This window comes from Hakea prostrata, chromosome 9, assembly GCF_041222555.1.
Source record: "Hakea prostrata isolate BN-2017 chromosome 9, UWA_Hpros_2, whole genome shotgun sequence".
In the NCBI taxonomy this organism is placed as follows: Eukaryota; Viridiplantae; Streptophyta; class Magnoliopsida; order Proteales; family Proteaceae; genus Hakea; species Hakea prostrata.
In genome coordinates, this window is record NC_142608.1 from 6208547 (window position 1) to 6228370 (window position 19824).

General features: G+C 36.3%; 2 protein-coding genes across 2 annotated transcripts; one reads left to right on the forward strand and one right to left on the reverse strand.

Moving 5' to 3' along the window:
* Positions 1–86: 86 nt before the first annotated feature.
* Positions 87–1299, reverse strand: LOC149004296 (early nodulin-like protein 9). Its single transcript, XM_089167848.1, has 2 exons — positions 980–1299; positions 87–872 (listed from the first exon to the last, which is right to left on the reverse strand). The coding sequence occupies exons 1-2, from the start codon at positions 1188–1190 to the stop codon at positions 472–474; spliced, it is 612 nt and encodes a 203-aa protein (XP_089023974.1). The 5' UTR covers positions 1191–1299; the 3' UTR covers positions 87–471.
* Positions 1300–2400: 1101 nt separating this feature from the next.
* LOC149004297 (Ypt/Rab-GAP domain of gyp1p superfamily protein) lies at positions 2401–18557 on the forward strand. Its single transcript, XM_089167867.1, has 11 exons — positions 2401–2984; positions 3854–3949; positions 5567–5670; positions 7608–7954; positions 8814–8936; positions 9792–9880; positions 13411–13516; positions 15642–15739; positions 17265–17519; positions 17880–17963; positions 18210–18557. Exons 1-11 carry the CDS (start codon positions 2895–2897, stop codon positions 18225–18227), a joined length of 1410 nt encoding a protein of 469 aa, XP_089023993.1. The 5' UTR covers positions 2401–2894; the 3' UTR covers positions 18228–18557.
* Positions 18558–19824: the final 1267 nt, after the last annotated feature.

Below are 19824 nucleotides of genomic sequence, written 5' to 3' on the forward strand. Positions count from 1 at the left end.
TAAGAGAAATCAACTTTGGTGATTCGTCTCTATTGTTTGGCTCATCATATTAGTGTCATCCCTCTTTTACCAATGTTCCTATATAAGTAAAAACAAAACCCAGAAAGAATTTTTACTTCCTCAATGATAATTCATTAATATATACCTGGGAGTCGTCAAATTACTCGAGCATTTAAGCTGATCAAGTGCACTAGGTTGGTGTGTTTCATCCTCTGTTGTAAATTCCAGAGAATGCTACTTCTCGTCTTGTTGATACGAACTCAACATCAGATTGCAAAAGAGAACAAAGACACTAATATTAGGTTTTCATACAAATAGAAGATTCAATTTGTTCCTACGCTTAACCTTGCATTCTCTATGTGATATGTCCAGATCTTATATTCCAACCATATCAAATAAATACTGAAACTAATGAACCCACCCGAAGGCCATGGGAGAAAAAATCATACTAGAATATTCGGAATTATTCTATCAAATCACAGATGACAGAACCAAGAGAAGAAATGAACCAGCGAAAGCTCCACCAGAAGCAATTGCATTCATAAACATGGAAGAAGCTCCACTGTGAGGTGGCTTAGTGGGAGACTTCGCAGTTGGAGTAGAGGGAACAATCCCACCCTCAGGAGCAAAACTCGGATCATCTGTGGAGGAAGATTGGATGCTTCGATCTGCCATGACTACAACTACCATCTTCTCATTCTTCTGGCAGTTCTCTGGAACACCACTTATAAAGTAGTAAGGACCATTTTTATCAAACTTGAATGAAGTGTTGCCATCCCTGAATGATTCAATAGGTGAAACTGAGTTGCAGTTATCATATTCCTCTTTCTTTACTTGAAGCACTGAGTCATTATCAGATGGGTAAACGAACACTGCAACAAACAGTTGATGGAATCACAATTAGTTGAAAATTTTCTTGTTTGGATAGAGATATACTTAAAAAGTGTGTTTAGTATTGGTTAATCAATATAAAACTTACATAGAGAATCTCCAATTTGAAACCTGTTCATTTCTGCCCACTCATTGAAGGTGTTCAGATTCGAATCAGCCGGCACAGTCCATCCGTTGGCACCTCCAACCTTGAACTCAATTGCATCAAGTCTTTGCATCACTAGTAGAATAGTAATAAAGAGACTCAAAGCATGAAATGCTTTTCTATCATGTTTCAATCTTAAGATGGTTTTGGCCATGACAAAGAAACAATTGAGTTCTATAGGTGAAGGGATTTGTTCTTCAGCCTAATCTGAGGATGACTACTTGGTTGAAGGTACAGAGCTGACAAGAATGGGACCTGGTTGTGGGTTTTGTAGCTACTCTAAACAAGCTTTACAAGCTGTCGAAGTGAACCTTTGCTTCCCTTGGATTTTCATCTTTATTGAGACATGCTTGCTTCTTTTTTTGGCCAAAAGGTATCTTTGCTTCTACTGCAAAGCTTAAGCTACTTTATTTGTGTAAGCTGGACTTCGAGCACCCCTAGAAGTCTGGATCTTTGTCCACATCCTTCCACCACACATTTAAGAGGGACCCCTCTACATCAATTCCACATCATTTGCAATTGATATTTTTTTATTTTTTGGGAATTGGTAGCTTTATATCAAGGGGTTGGGACCATTAAAAATACCATCAAGAGGTGCCAATGACTACTGACTAAGCAACCCTTTGATGGTTGTCTGCATTTTATTTTCTTACAATTCTCTGCAATACACTGCTAGGATTGTAACTCTAGGCACTTTATTATCCAATGGTCACAATTATAACCACTTGAGAGTTTTAGGAGTAATAGAATATTGTGGTGCATGCAAGCTGGCCTGGATGAACTTCAGATCCAACAAAAAAAAAAAAAAACCAATTCGGTAGAAATTTTAGGGACACTAAAGATTGGATTTTAATTGTGAATTATAGAGGATGTGAATCTCCTCCACATCTGAGAAGTGAGGATGGAATTGAAATACGACAATTCACGAGTGCACACAAGATAAATGAGAATCCAAATCATGGATAAATAATTATGCTCCCCTCACACTCTTCCACCACATAATTTAAAACGAAAATCTAATCTGATCAGCATCAGTACATGCTTTCTGAAACATGCTAAGGCCTTTTCATAAACATACAACTAATAGAATATTTAGATTACCCAAAAAAATAATAATAATAATAATAAAATATTTTTTGACCAAAAAAAAAAACTAATAGAATATTCAAGATAAGGCCCACCAATCCAACCCAACTCAGCCCAGTCTGTCAACTGGGCCAAACTCATAATAAAACTGCCCAATCCCAGCCTTCCAATTCCAGATAGGCCACGTCATCATGATTCTCCGACACGTCAACGCCGTTGTGTGTCGTATTTATTTTTATTTTGAGAAGTTAGTTTTTCGGTCTGTGTGGTGGTTCGAGCATTTAACGCTTTTAACGGCCAATTCCGTCATTGACTCTCGTGGTCATGGCGTTGGCGACGGTGATGTTATAACATGGAAGGCGAAGAAAAGAAAAGAAGAAAGAAAAATTCCTGTTCTTTCTCATCTTGGGTTTTTTTCAAGGCACGATTTCCATGAACATCTCAATGCCTTGAACCAATTAATTTTATTCGTTAATTAAAAAAAAAATTATAAATCTATTAAACAATAATTTCTCATTTTTTTTCTTGTCTTAGTCTTCCTCCCTATCTCTGCAAATCACAGCCAGCACCTATCGGTTTGGATCCCCTTTCTAATCTTTCGATAAAATATTTCGAGATTAAATATTTTCAGGGGGATCCACCTTGCGTTTGCTGGTTTGTTCATAACTACAAATCCAGATTACGATCGTTTTCTGGTCTGTGATCTATCCTTTGCTCTCTCGATTCATTCGAGTTTCTTGTTTAACATCTCCGGAAAAGCTTCTCTATCGATATGTGGAAGGATGCTGGTACTCCTGCGGACTCCTTCTATGAAGTTCGCGCTGAATGCAGCGATGTTCCTAAAACTCGCTTCAAGATCAAGGTTCGTTACTTATTTATTATTTATTTATTTGTTCTGATTCCGGAAATCTTTCTTCTTACCTTCTCCTGCTAGATATTTGCACGTGCTTGTTTGTTATGATCCAATAAATGTTTGATATTTCCCATTCTCATGGATTCTATTTTATTATCCTTGCTTCTAGATCAAATTTGTTCCAGAGATTTTATTAGTTTTGGAGTTTTTTTCTTTCTTCTATTTCCAGATGAAATATTGCCTTTTCAATGTTTCTGTACATGTTTTTTGATATTACTTCCGAACTATAAGCATGACCATGGATTGAGCTGCATTTAATATTTCTGTCCTTACAAGTAAAGCTCTAGTTTGGATTCCATTACGTCTGTGAGACCTGTTAAATGCTACTCTCTGGAGCTTCTACATCAGAAGAATACATTGGTTCTTCAAAGGGTTATGCTCTTAATTCTTAATAAACCTACTATCTGTGAGGAACTCTTAAGATTTGTAAATGAACTGACTGGCCGTTGACATTGTTTTCACCACACCAGCTGGACCCTCCTATCTCTCATCCAGAGCTCCTATCCTCAACCTATAGAAAAAGAACTTCAGCCTGCAGTGCAAGGAAAGAAATATGAAAATAGAACTCACCTCAAATTCCTTAAAAATTACAATGTGTTTGAGGAGCTCTAATGATTAGTTTGTCCAAAATTCTAGATGAATCCGTCATTCCTTTGGAAGATTTATAGATGACTTTTACCTTAATAAGATAAAATATTTATACCATCATGTAATGAGAACTGCCCCTGTTGGTTCATTTCAATTCTAGTTTCTGTTTTTCCAGTGTGGTTTAAATATGTACTTTCCATTATTTTGATGGACCTGCCCTGAATATGCAGGCTGGGAAAACTTTGAGTGCAAGAAAATGGCATGCTGCATTTACTCCAGAAGGTCAGCTAGATATCTCGAAGACACTCGGCAGAATCCAACGTGGGGTAAGGCCACTTTTCTGGTTGGAAGCTTGTGTTGACTTGCTTTGAGTCATCTACACACAGGATTATTGGAATTTCATTATGCTTCCTAACATTGTCTGTCCTCACAATAGTTTCTAAAATATACAAGTTTTCTGGACAATCCTGTTCCCTGATATATATCTCCTATTTGCACAAGTCTTCGACTAGTATTACATAATTGAATCATGAGAACTAGTTTTATTTCTTACATCCTTAAAAGGCCAAGATTTGGTTATTCTATTTTGAATAGCTGCCATGGACTGTATGAATAGGCTGTGAGTGGGTGTGGAATTGAAGGATCTGGAAGTTTAGCTGGAAGCTTGTAGAAATGAAATCAAATCTCCTTGAAATTGCTTCATCAATTATTGGTCCCCCCCCCCCCCACTTTTTTCATTTAGTTTCTCATCTTCGTCAAATATTTTTTTCCTTTTTCTTTTTGGTATATGGTTTTATAAAATATTGTTAACTCTGGAAACCGTCCATTCCAATTCTTACTCTTCCCTTTTTTCCTCTTTTGCAAATGATTTTTTCTGATACTTTTCCCCCCCTTTCAGTCAAATATGGGTCTTGTTAGATCTGATGTTCATTTTAATCAATTCACTTAATGAATGAAAGAGTTACTTTAGTCAAGTGTAATTCCAAATCTTTATTTAATCAATTTGGAAGGTACACATCATCTTTCGTGTGTAGGCTGTTTGGCTGTCTCTGTGAGATATCTTGGAATTGTTTCATGTATTTTAAATTTCTCTGATGAAAAAGAATTGTGTTGCATATTCTAGCCCTCTCGTACTCATTTTATTGTAGATCCAGATAGGCATTTTATGCACAATCCGAAGGAGTTCATCATCTGGACCTTTTGTTGAATTTATTATCATGGGACTTAAGGTTGACAACAATTAAGCTTCTTGTTGTGTCTTAATATACAATGTTGTAGACCTTAATTGTAGTATGGTTTCAGTGCCAAGAGTTAGGTGTCTTGTGAGGGTTTTGTCCATTGTGCTCATTTGGTGTTACATGCAAATCTGTGTGTTGGGGGCTGCATATGTGTAGGGGTTTGGTTGTTGTGCATTGATGAACATTGTTGTAGGCTTGTAGCCCTTACCTAATAGTTCTAGCTTTTGGAATAAACGGTTGTAATAAAACTCAACCACTTGATAGCTCTCCAGTTACCATTCTCATTTCTAAGTGGATTATAATAATAATCAGCAAAGTCTTTGGACTTCTAATAAAATTTTACTCCCTCTATCACATAACTACTGTTGCTTTTTTTAAAATCCCATAATTTTGGAAGGAGCTAAAGCATTGAAGACACTTCTCCAGTGTCTTCTTCTACTAATTTCTAATATCAAGCATCATCTCCCATCTATTTTCTTAATTTTGGAGGTGATAATAAAAGGCAATAATGTTAATAGATTTTTTTACGGGTTCACCTTCAATCATGTTGGTGAAGTAACTTCTTCTTTAGTTTCTGATTTTCTTTAATCTTCACCACGTAACTAATGATATGTCATGGGGATTTTTGTTATGTACAGGATTTATCATTTCTAAGTATGTTACAGAAAATAATGTTAATGCTGCATTTCTTTTTAACCAAACCAGGGTATTCATCCTTCCATTAGAGGAGAAGTGTGGGAATTTCTACTTGGTTGTTATGATACTAATAGCACCTTTGATGAGAGAGATGCAATACGGCAACGCCGAAGGTAATTCTTTTCCCAACTTTAGAATGCTGTTAGGTACTTTAAATCCTGATGTTCATTAGCTCTAGAATTGAATGGAACAATAAGAGAGAAGATCATAAGAAGAAGGGAGTAAAGTCTGTCGGAAAACTTCTTGTATTTGGACCCAATGGAGGAAGCATTTCTCCATGTTCTTTTTTCGGTGGGTAGTCCTTCTTGTTTCTGCATGATTCTTATGATCCCAAGATTAAGGGTGTCAATTTTGGTATGGAAACCAAAACCACCTGCATAAAGTCATATTGTACCAAACTGTTTCAGAAACAATATGGTACAGTTTTTCAAAACAGATTTTAGGTTGAAACCATCAGAATGTTACTGAAACTGCATTGCATGCACATACTTTTCTTGGTGTATACATGTAAAAACATAAAATTGAAAATGTGTAAAGCATGAAATTGCATGTATGTTTATCCTTAGGTTTAATTAGAAGGAAAAAAAATTAAAGAAATAAGTCAACAATTGAAGACCTATTTTTGAACAACGTTTCACACTGGTTGCACATGATGATTAGTAATACTGTTTTTGTACCATTTTGTACCATCATATAGCACTTTCATACCATAATGATACCATACCATAGCAGCATGGAAACAGTTGGACTAGAGGATATGTTATGCAATACGGTATAGTGTCTGTCTTGGGTAGGTATTTCTTGTACTGTACCGAAATGCCAAAACCATACCACTTGACACATTAACCAAGACCAGGAAAGGTTGGGTAATCTGCTTGACCAGGTAACCTTTCACCTAATGAATAAATGTATTGGCATTCAAATTTTATTTGTTGATGGTTCTATTTTGAAGAAAACCTGATCAAAGTTGTGCATACACTGGTTAAAGCATTATAATGTTTCATCAAGTAGCTAAATAAGACCGTCTGGGTCCCTTCTCTACCTCCTCCGCCTACCACTTCATCAAGAACCCCTTCTCCCCTGGCCCCTTAGGCCAATCTCTTTTGGTTCAAAGGCAATATTCCTCGTCACTCTTTCACTACTTGGTGTACCTTGAACCCTTGCCTTCCCACCCAATTCTGTCTACTTCATTGGCATATTCAGGTATCCCCCTCCTGCTCTCTCTGTTGGAATGGGACCGAGGATATTAACCACCTTTTTGCCTGTTAACCCTCACTCGCTCCATTTGGCATAGAGCTCTAGCTTCTATTTGGCACCACAATAGATGCCCCCCCCCCCTTAATAACGAATGTGATGGTTGCTTTGCTCTTACTCTGGTTCCTCTATGTGTAACACTACTGGAAAACTCATGTTTGGTGCTCCATCATTCACATTTGGTTTGAGCGTAATCTCAGTAGATGGACTACCAAATCCTGATCTCTTGATCATATTTGGAACGCCATCTTTAATAATCTTAGCTCCAAGCTCCTTTTGTAGGTTCCCAAAAGAATAGGCTTATCATTGTCATCTGAGGTGGTATTTCCCTTTCACTTTCTCCTTGGCCCCTCTAATACATAGCCTTGGAGTTCGTCTTCTTTTCCCCTTCCTCTCCTTGTGTATTCAACCCCGCTTTTTATTTTTCCATTCCTTAAGGGCTGATATTAATAATTTACTCACACAAGAAATAATTGCCAAAGAAGTTATTATGCATTCAATGTTCTTTCTCTGGAAAAGATTGTCATTGTTTGACATTAAGCATCCATGCATTTGTGTGGTATCCATGAGCTGACCATATTAACTAAGAACCTACCATTTTGTCAAATAAAATATTTGTTATGACATAGTTAAGACTTGACAAGTATGCGTGATTTATTTGTATTGCTTTGCATGTGGTAACAGTATTTGATATGCTGCATTTTTTCTATTTCTCTTAGAATGTTGAGGGTGCATCTTAAAATTCCTAAGGATCTCATCTCATCTTTTGGCTTCCTTCTTACAAATGCAATTCCAGGCAGCAATATGCTATATGGAAGGAAGAATGCCGGCAGATGGATTCTGTTGTTGGCAGTGGCAGGATTATCACGGCACCTTTAATCACTGAGGATGGTGTGCCTATTCAGGACCCTATAAATATTATGGAAGCACATACAAATAAAGGATCTGCTTCAGCTTCCGAAGGAGATAGTGATAATTCAAACTCTGAGCTTTCAAGTGAAAATGGATCCAATAACAGTGCAGCTCATGGTGCAAGTTCAAGCATGTATAATGTACCAAAAGAGGTAAAGGGGGCAAACGAGGCAACCAGTCGTATTCTGGACAAGAAAGTAATCCAATGGAAACTTACCCTCCATCAAATAGGTAAGCTTTATTTTTTTGTTGGGAGGACAAATGTGGGTTTATAATCAAGGTGCTTTGATTGCTATTCCATAATTATAGTCTCCTTTAAATTTCAAGTTTACAGGGAATTGAAATTTAAAATTCTGTAGATAAATGTTATTGGATTACCTATTCAAATCCTGGATTGGCTTTAGTAATTTTGTAAAGCATTAGAAGGCTTTCTATGAACTCACCATTCCCTTTTGCTATTGAAATACCAAAAACTGCTTTAGTTTGTAATTTACCTTTGCCACAATTTGGCATTTTTTACCCTTGTTTGTTTTTGGATTGTGATTTTTCATCTTATTTTTTTCATGTTTCACATTAGTATAGAAAATTTATTGACAAAAAAATCTGAGAAAGAGTGACCGAAAATTTTCATGCATGTCTGCATCCCTATTGGAGAAGTTTAGCATTTTCTCTTTTTCTTGTACACCTTTTCTGGATGCCATTATTAAAGTTTTCTCAGGAACATTCTCTTTTTTCTTTCTGGACAATAACTGCAATGCTATTATTAGGTTTCTTGTCGTGAATTTTGATATGTATATTTGTTATGTCTAATACTTTTGTAGTAGAGAGCCAGCTGATTTCCCCCCCCCCCCCTACTGATATGTTTTCCCCTTCTAAAGAAAGGATAAAAGAATAAGAAGAGAAAAGAAAATAGTTCCCTCAAAAGTGCTTGATTCCTACCTAACAATAATATCCTCTGGGACAGAAGTATCAAAAGTTTGTACATTACTTATGGAAGTTAAAAATAATAGGTGCAATGTGTAGTAGCTTTTATGTAAAATAATATTTCTGTTGTGCATTTATATAAGGAATAAATTATTGTTTTTGCTAGGTCTTGATGTGGTTCGAACAGACAGGACGTTAGTGTTCTACGAGAAGCAAGAACATTTGTCAAAGCTTTGGGATATTCTAGCAGTTTATGCCTGGTTAGATAAAGATGTTGGCTATTGTCAAGGTGGGTAATCAGATATTTGACCTTTTTTAGGTGTAAACTCCCTCATTAAATTTGGGAGGGAATCTTGGTTGGAGAAGTTTGGTACAGAATTCAATACATAATGTGAATCTCTTGCCCAAAGTGAGCTATTCAACTCAAGTTTTCTCCTCATTTAACTGGATAAGGGCTAAACTTTTATTATTACAATCTGTTTGGAAAATTTGGTCCACCATAGCTTTTTTATATTTGAAATCTTGTGAGAGAGAGGTTCATCATTTCTTAGCAGTTTCCTCCTTTGATTGGCAAACAATGGTCAGTATTAGAGAAACTCAATATTCACAATGGAAGACTGAAGAATAGGAAAAACTGCAATCAGGTAAAATGGAAAAAAGAACAACAAAATGCAATGGTTTGCCAAATGCAACTGATCTTATTATGACTAAGCTCTTTAATCCAAATTCTTTAGAATGAATGAGTATCAGTTTGGATATTTTAAAATTTGAATTTATGAAGGTGTATCTAGGAACATAGTGTCCCTTTGGAAATTAATAGAATGATTTATTGAAGAAATGAGAGAACTGCTATTCAAAACAAACACTAATCTTGGGAATTATATTAATTAAGGATGTCCTTCAGCATGTAGGTTGCAACCCTGATAACCTATGTTCTATCCTTCCTTTCCTGCTTTACTGTACTACCGGTTTAGTTTAGGCAAGAGTCTTCCGTGGTCAGTTTTCCCCCTTTCCAGACGTCATCATTAAAATTCATATCCAACTTATACTTATGGTCCCTTAATTAAGAGAACTGTTACCGTTTCTATGTTTACCATTTGCAATAAGGTGCTGAAACATGTATACAAATGAAATTGCTGAGCAGGCATGAGTGATCTCTGCTCGCCAATGATAATACTTCTTGAAGATGAAGCAGATGCATTTTGGTGCTTTGAACGCTTGATGCGCAGATTGGTAATACTTCTTGTTCCCTCAAGTATGATATCGCTTCTGCATACAAACACCATGTGAATCCCATGTGCTTATTTTTATGTACTAAAATGGTCTCTTATTTTCTATTTTATATTCATAATTTCTATTTCACTTTATTTGATAGATTTTGTAATACCTAATTCTAATTGCAGGTGTATTTTTTATATAAATTAACATCTTCATGCATTTTATAGGGAGAGGGTGTGTGGGGTTTAGTTTTGGACTCTCATTGTCTCAAAGGGCTGTGCATGACTATGCAAGCTTCCATGGCTGCGCATGAAATCTTTTTCCTATTCTATAGTTCAACTTCTTTGGATTTTTTTAGGTGTATTCCTCAGAAACATTTTTCCTTCTAATGATTTCCATGTGTGGTTAATTAGTGATGTTTATGGCCCATGATTTGATCATCTTCCATCAAGAATGCCCACTTCATTATGTTGCCTTTTATGCACCAAATATAAGCATCTCATGGTCTTTATGCTCCTCAAATAATCAACAATGACACAAAAAGACGGATTGTGCATGAATTTTGTAACTTTTTTCTTTCCCATGCTGCCCAATATATGACGAAAGATAGAAGTCTTCACATAAGATGCCCCATGTGCAACCCTCCCCTTCCACAAAATGTGCTTTCTGGTCTGCATCATTAAGTGCCTAGAAAATTCAAGGTAACATCCATGAAATTTAAAAGTGACTGCTGAATGTGGGTCCATGTCTTAAAAGTAAAAGAGGGGTGGGATGGAGTAAGTACATGGTGGCAGATTCTTCTACCCATTGTTTTTGTTCAAAAACATACTACTATTTTAATGCAAATTTTATGACACTACTGGATCTTATGCTTTTGATTGGTGATGAGTAGTTCATGAAACTATGGTGCAAATATCAGTTGAAACCTAAGTTTCGATCCAGGCAAAAACCAAATTCTCCAATTTCGATCGAAACCTAGTAATTTTTGTTTCTTATTTTTCTTTTTTCCTTTTTTCTTTTTTATTTTGACCCTAGGTCTTGGGCCTTGTATGACCTCCATTTCATTTGATTTATTGCCTCCTACCTATTTAAAGCATAATAAATACAATAAAACTAGTATTTTTCCAAAAAAATCTCAAAGTTATTATTCAAGTATACTAACAAATGACTAGTTCCAAAAAGTATAAATTATATTGCATACTGGCATAGCTTACATGAATTGTTTGATAGAATGGTTAGATAACAATAAGTCAACAAAATACAATGACCAACTAGGTCAAGTGATGGTCTCGCTTATATTAAGTTCATGCCCACATATCATGTATACATATGTCTTTTTTCAAAATACATATTTTAGAAAATAGTTTTTACAATCCAAAAAAAAAATAGTAGCAATAATAAAAAATAAGTCTAACAACACACAATCATAGATCATAGTTCTAGACTAAACATATTTTAATTTCATACAAGATCATTTTAAGGGCATGAACAAAACAAAAATAAAAAAATGGAAAATTTGCAATTGTTGGGAATGGCTCATGCTTCACATTTTGTTGTTGACTGAGTTTTCTTTGTAGTTGTTATGGCTTAAGAGGTGTTTGAAGGCAAAAGAGGTGTAAAAAACGTGTTTGAAGTCAAAGAAGTTGTGGAAATTAAGTGAAAATGTGATAGAGATCAACAAATACCAAGGAAAAACAAGTTGAAGTGTCAAAACCTGCGAAATTTTGGTCGAAACTCGGTAACAATACAAAATATTAGGAATTTTGTTTCATTTGAGATTTCGCAAGCATACATAAAAAATGTGATATAGAGGATGATGTTTGCCAAATAATTAAAATTGGGTGGATGAAGTGGAGAAGTGTGTCCGAGGTCTTGTGTGATCGACGTATTCCTTTAAAGCTTAAAGAAAAATTCAATAAAACCGTCGTTCAACCAGCTATGATATATGGTACAAAGTGTTGGGTTGTTAAAAAGAATCATGTAGATAAACTCAGTGTAGAGGATGTTAAGATGGATAAGTGGCAAAACTAGGAAAGATAAGATAAGGAATTGATCATATTAGAGTTGGTTTGGGAGTAGTTAAGAGAAAATCGTTTGAGGTGGCACGACCACTTTTAACGATGGCTTGTTAATACCTATTCGGAGAAGTGATATAATCCAGGTTGAAGGAATTAGAAGAGCCAGAGGCAAACCTAAGGTAACCTTAAGAGAAGTGATGAGAAAGGATATGCACAGCTTAGGCGAGTATCTAGCATGTCTTCAGACAGAGCTGATTGGAAGGCAAGAATCCATGTAGCCGACCACATTTAGTTGGGACAAGGCTTCTTCTTCTTCTTCTTGTTTGAGATTTTGCATGCATTTTGGTCGAAATTTTGCATGTTTCGACCGCAATTTATTCCATGCATTAAACACTTGGACTTCTGTAATCAAGCTTGATCCTCTTCAAATATGTTTATTCTAGCCTGAAGATTTATGGTTGAAACACTCAGTTAAATGTTTTGCCTTATTCTCACATAGAATATGAAAGTGGTATCACAGGGATGAATCTGGTTCTATTGCAGACCACTGCACAGGAACTAGCTTTGCTGTTTGAAAGAAATAAAATGAAGAAAATGATGTGGCCTGAGTTTCTCTCTGCATGGTCTAACTGGAATCTTTACCTAATGGTTTATAAGCTTACCACCTTAAAATAAATCCAACACTTGAGGGTGCTCTAATTCACTATAGAACAAGAAACAAAACTTTGCTGTTCATCCAAAAATAATAGAAACAAAACTTTGCATATAACTTTTAAAATTCATGGGTAGCTAATACTCCCATGCTTTATTTATAATTATTAGTTGAAAAGAATTACATTCACAATAAAAGTCAACAAATAGTCATATTTTGTCCAGGAAATGTTCATTATTTGTAGTTAAGGGCTGAGTCACTGTCTCCTAATTAAAGTCAATAAATAAAAGTAAACGTGAAGTCGTGAACACAGCAACACTTCTCTACTTGATGGATTAATTGAGTCCTAATAAAAATAAAGACACCAAGATAAGACAAGATACATAACTATCCCCAAATTGAACCAAATGGTTGAAGAATGGGACCAATACTGACCTAAAAAAAGAGATAACCAGACCCGGGCCATGTTATTCCTGTGCAACAAGAACTAAACCACATTTAAGGCTCTGGTTCATTTTGGACTTCTTACACTGCTTTTCTATCTGCATCACAAAGATGTGTGACCTTTGAATTGAGCTATTGATACGGATATCAACACATGCTAGTATTGCGACTTTCCCCCAGTCATTTGGACCCTTAGAAATGAATTATGTAATGCAACAGAATGCTAAAGAAATTCTTATGCTCTACTTACTGCAACACTTATTTTGTTACATCCTCAAGTCAACAGTGATGTAGATTTGGTGACTTTTGTATTTCCTTAATTGATAAATATCCTTGTTATATTGAATATTCACTAGATTCTTTTTCCTTCTCCTCATTTTAATTTGCTTTCATGTTGCTATTGACATGCATCTTTGTTTGACAATTTAAAGCGAGGTAATTTTAGATGCACAGACAGCTCAGTTGGTGTGGAGACACAACTTAGTAATCTAGCAGCAATTACTCAAGTCATTGACCCAAAGCTTCACCAACACTTAGGTATTGATTTTATTCACATACTTGATCATTTCTTTGATCTATTTCATTATGTGATTTCTTCCTATTTTGAGTTTTAAAGTCTCACATTTTTCAATTCCTATACTCCACTTCTTTGATTGGTGAGAATGTCTCCTTTCCATTTATTCAGAATAAGAATTCACTAGAAGAACCGTTAAGAAAAGCAGCTTTCACCATTGCAGGCTCTGGGAAGGATCATAATTCAGAAAACTGGGGCACCTTACAAAATTTAGATATTGTTAGGTTTCAGAATTCCAGAGAACCTTTGTGGGTCATCACTTGGAGAATCATAAGGAGGCCTCTGTGACCTGTCCTCCTGTAGCCACCAGAGGAGAGGGGGTTATCATGGATCCATACCAATTTCTCGCGTGCTTTTATGTAGTATATAGTTGCCTCAACTGTAAGGAGAGTTCACAATGCCAAGTTGCTGCACCTCTTTTATCTTTTGTAGTTCAATGCCAAACAACCAAAGCATTATATCTCCTGTAGATATTTTATTCCCCAACACTTCAAAGCAGGAAGTGTTTCATATCAGGCACTTCTCTTTAATAAATATTCAAAATGTGGGGAGGCTTGTGTGCAGCCTATTACATATATGCAGGGAGAAAATGCTTGCTCAAAAGAAATTAGAGAGTTATCAATTCTCAAATAAGAAGCTTACTAGAAATTAGGAACTAAAGGAAAACATAATTAAAAGCTCTTTGAACACAAATATGGACTGCAAGCCTGTAACACTGTTCACATGAACAATGACATTAGTGATGTTTTGGTTTCCTTTTCTTCATGTTTTGTGCGATCTTCTCTCACACTGCTTGCCAAACAGCTTGGCATCTGCATCACCATTCTTCCTTGTTCCATATCTCCCAACTTCCAACAAGTGACTGCCTAGTGCATACCAATATGAAATATGATGTGGTGGATTAAGTCCACTTTGGACAGGATGTGCTTTGTTCTCTTTGTGTATGACATGAATTCCACGTCATTGTGTTTGAGGAGAAACGATAGTAGTCCTCCACAGCTGCACTCTAAGTGGTTTCATATATATACTGTATGTAATCTGCTAGCAAGAAGTGAATGCATAGCCTAAATGTAAAGAAGACAAAGATTTCCCCGTCTTCTGAACAAAACACAGCTTGTCATCCAAAAATGTTGAGATTTCAACATAGAATCTTGAGTTACGTCTTTTCTATACCTTGCTTTGGATTATTTTCCCAAGATCTCGCGAGATGAGAAAATGTCTCAAAATGTTAGTCAAGATTTATGAAACATTATTTTTTAATGTTTCGTAAGGTCTTGTCTTGAGTCACCAAGATTCTTGAGTTTTTCTAGATCTTGGTAGAGACTTTAATGAGATTTTGAACTATTGGTTATAGGTGAGATGGGGAACATATAAGAAGAGCCATCTACGTAACATTGCCTGGTCAGGCCCAAATTTTTTCACCTTTCCAGATGAATTTCCTGTTTCAGTGAAAGCCAAGAAGTGAATGATATGGGCAAATGAGTGTACAAGACAGTAGTCTGAGGTTATGCTATGGTAATGAGGTCCCTTCCTGTGTGCATGTAAGGGGCTTCTGCTTGAATGGTTGCTTTCGGTTAGCTCTTTGAGTGTTCTTCCCCCTTGGAAGATTGCATGACCATATTATTTTGCCCATATTTATTGACACATTACTTTTCTTCTTTATATCAATGAAAGCACTAATTATGCAAAGCCATATATACTCTGGGTGGAATTAGAAGATTTTCTTGGGATATTACTTGTCTGCCATTTTACATTTTACTTCTTTGCCATACAAGATCAATAGTAAAATGAGCTTTTGCTCCCACCACAGGTAAACTCATTGGAGTTTTGATCATTTCCAAGGACCAATATCTGAACTCGAGTGGTGGATCCTAGTGGGAATTTAGATATTTATGACTCTTTTGTTTTATCCTTGTTTGTGATGACTTTCTTCAATTATTGACCTTTTCTGGTTGAGTTATTTCTCATCTTTATTCTTGAGAAAGCAATCTTCGATCGTGTATGCTTCATGTGTTTCTTTTCATAAGCCTATGGTACTCAAACTAATAAGTTATTTTTTTGTACTTGTTACATGACATTGGAGCTCAGAAACTTTGGGTGGAGGTGACTATCTATTTGCATTCCGTATGCTTATGGTCTTGTTTCGTCGAGAATTCTCATTTGGTGACTCACTGTACCTTTGGGAGGTATGATTCTGATACAGCAGCTGTCAAAATCTCTTTGCCAACTGTTCTCTTCATCCCTTTTCTATCTTAAATAAACTTTCAGGGTAATCAGTACAATATTCATAACTGACCTCTACCATTTTGAATTAACTTATTGGGTAGGAGACTTCATTCACATATAATATTTGACCGCCAGCTTGAAGCTCATCCTAAAGCTTTCTAGTTAGCGGATGAAGCAAAACTTGGACATCATAAGGTCACTTAAATTGAAAGGACATTTTTGGGAGAATGAATGAAAATGAATGGCACATGGTGAAGGAGATCCTATATATATATATATATATATATATATATAATACTTTAGGATCTCTTATGGAGGACAATTTATCCTTCTCTTTGTCTGGAGGATCAAATTTTATTATGGATAATGCTATAAGGCTTTTCTATTATGGAAATTGATTGGTCCATATCTATCTCTGTGGAGGGTCAAGTTAATGAGGATAATGCTTACTAGCTGATATTGTTTGTTTGCGATGGAGGCTTAAGTGAGGAAACGTTTTGGGTTGAACTTAGTCTCGTGTGGGAGTGTTTAGGGTTACAGGATGGAGAGGTCTTTATTGCAGGCAAAGGGAGGTGAGGCTGTGAGAACTGCTTGCTTCTAAACCTGTTCTTTCCTTTAGCATTGTGAAATTAACTTATGATACGCAATGGACGGAAGTAAATTTGTGCAATCAAGTGGTTTTTCTTTTAATTTTTTTCCTTTACTGCATCATTATTAGCTGGTTTTTGTAGTTCACTATTCTCAAATCATCTCAGGTAGCTAGCTCACTGATTATCTGCCTGGAGAGTTATTTTTAGCTATTCATCACCATGGCCTGTTCATTTGACAGAAAAAAGTGGAAAAGATATAAAGGATTGGGAAAGTTCTACTTGTTTTGTACAAGTATGTGTTTGGATAGAAGGGGTGGAAGACATGCATATAAACCCATTAAATGCACTTATACATACTGGGGATGTGATTGCAACTTTTTCCCCATCATCCACTTCCAAATCTTACCAAATTAGGATTTTGGCACTGTTCATGGAAAAGTACATTCAGATGCCTCCCATTTCTCTCTCTCCCACTGAATCCCACACCATCTGAATTTCTTCTCCCTCCAAACAGGTTAAACCCCATGACTAAATGCAAATTCCAGTATTTCCTTCCATCCCTTCCTTGTCAGCCCAACCCACTGCATTTAGAAGCCTCCTAAGCAAGGGTACCTAGGCCTAGTAGTCTTGATGGCCTAGTAGTCCTGATTAGTTGAAAATCTTTAACCCTTAGAGGAAGACTTTGTACATATCTGTGGTGGAGTGACCAGTTTGCTAGCTTTTGTGTTTAAGTACCAGTTGTGATGTCTACTTTCTTATTTGGCAGGCAATGGGGATTTTTAAAATATGGACAAATTGCTTCTGTAAATGCTTGAATGCACATGTTATATAGGGATAATGTCAACAGCATTCTTTCTGATAGAGCCTTGATATCTGGTGTTCAAACCTTGTACAGATGATGTGGGCCTTGGAATATGATCCTGACTACTTTGCTATCTATGAAGAGTCTGATGCAGACAATGAGAAAGGTGAAGCGTCTAAAGGAAAGTTGAAATCAATGCGTCAATGTGGAAAGTTTGAGAGGGAGAATTTGAGAAGTGGATCAGCAGATGCTCCTCTTCCTATTTCAGTTTTTCTTGTTGCCAGTGTCTTGAAAACCAAAAGTTCAAAGCTAATGCAAGAAGCAAGGGGCTTGGATGATGTTGTTAAGGTAACAACCATCATGATATATCATGTCAACCAATTTATGTCATGGATAACTGATCATTACTGATGTTTATTACATCAGTTACTTTTCTTGAGTTCTTCCCACAACTAAATATAGAATGGCTTTGTGCTTTTTTACCCATATATTTTGACAGCCTTGTTGTCCCAGGACTCACATAAACAAAAAATGAATTGGACACATATAACATTGTCTTTGTAGTGTCTGGGTACATGGAACCCACTGTTTATATGGCTTGAGCAGCATAATATTGTATACCGTATCTTGAACTGTTAGCCCCTTTGTCTGCTCATTATGAGTTGTTTTCCCATCACTCATCTAGTTTTTGGCTTTCTTCACTGTCAGATATTGAATGACATAACTGGAAATCTAGATGCCAAAAAAGCTTGCAGCGGTGCAATGAAGCTTCACAAGAAATATTTAAAAAAGGTATTGTAGAAATCATCTTTCTTCTTGAAATAGAATTCTTCTTGTTCCACCTATATTTTTCATAGTTTTCCATAGAAAAGTTTGAAGTGTTTTTACCCAGGTAATTCAATGATTTTTGTATCTGGAACTTGGTTATGATGCTATCCATCATGCATAATCTGTCCAAGCAACATAGATTTTACATACAAAGCTTTTTTTCTCTATAGACCATCAATTTTATTTCGAATGAACATATTATTTCTGCAGGCTAATAAGAAGACGTAGGAGTTTGAGAAGAAACAACCTCAGAAGATCCCAGTTTGTTATCCCACCTTTCCATGAATAAAAGGTGGACTTTCTATACTGAACTGTGTGAATAGGCAGAAGAATATTACTTCCACCGATCTCAGCTCTCAGCTGAGCGAGTTCACAGTTCAACAGTTTCTGGAAATGAAAAATCTGTAGAAAGACTTCCAGCACTTGTATGTGAAGTTTTTGTCATTATTTTGTATACCATGAAATTATACTAAAAGGTGTACCATGGCCATTAAATATTATAAAAATTTGTTGTTTCTAATGTATCAGTGAAATACAAAGAAAAATGTTGTCTCTTCACGGCTGATTCCATATCAGAAAAACCTTTTGAGTTTTTTTTTTTCATGCTGCCCACTTAAGTTGGGCCCAACCTCTAGGTTGCCCACTCATGGGTGCAATATTACATGTTGTCCCCACTAGTGAACTTGAAATATTACAAAAATTGCAATGTTACCTTTTGACCATTTTTTTGTTAAGTTTTCAAAATTTGTGTGTTAAGACCTCAATACTCTCACCATTTTAATTGTTAATGGACAAGAATACCCTCACCTGCATGAACGACCAAAATACCCAACCCCCTTCACCCACATTCTTACACCTCGCCGGGAATTCTACCACTGCTAGCAACCACCACCCCTTTCCCTACCGGCGACCACCAAACCAAAAACCAAAGTTTCATAGACCAAATCTTTTCGGATTTATGCAATAGACCCCCTGAAGTTTTAGAGAGAGCTCCTTCCATTGTTGATCCTATTGAAAGCCAGTTTCACTTCTCATAATCTACTCTCCCTCTGAGTTGTCATCCTAAGAGTTTCAAATCGAGCGTTGGTGTTAGGTGTAAAGCCTTACGATTAGGCAAGAATATGAATAGGAACATCCAATCTCATAAGAAAGCTCACTACTAGTGCCCTGCTGAAATCAGTGAGTTTTGATGGAATTTTTGCTCGATGGAATAATCCGATTTTGTTTGTGTTGCTCCAAAATCAATTAGCTCCGGTTCAACCATAGAACATCTAGAACCTGGGATCTATAGATCAAAGAAAATTCGTGAGAGCGGCCACCTCTGTGGACGGGAAGATGCCTCCGATGGTAAGATCAAATTCTAGATAACACAATTCCACATAGAGAGAAGTAAATGCCCAAAGAGGTAAAGTTCTCTTGGGCAGGTGCCCGAGTTAATGCAGGATTAACTTGGCTTTTCTTGTCTTAGTCTATCTCAACTTGGCTTTGCTTCACTTACCAACAGAAGGTATAAATGATTGTTCTTATACCAGAAGGAGATTCCATGGAGAAGATGGACCGTTGGATGGCTTGATCCGATTCCCAAGGGGAAAACCAAGGCGAAGGTGGTGCTTGCTTGCGCGTTAAGCAATTGGATTTATGCACTCTTTACAAGCTCTGCAGGAATGTCTGCCAAAAGTTGACATCAAATGGGACGTGTTTTGTCCTGATTTCCTTGACAAGCCGGCAAGAAGCAATACCTATAGGGATTTTGGCAAGCTGGCTTTTCTTATCTTCTGATAAACACCCTCGCACAAATAAGGTGCATTAAATACATAGATACGTT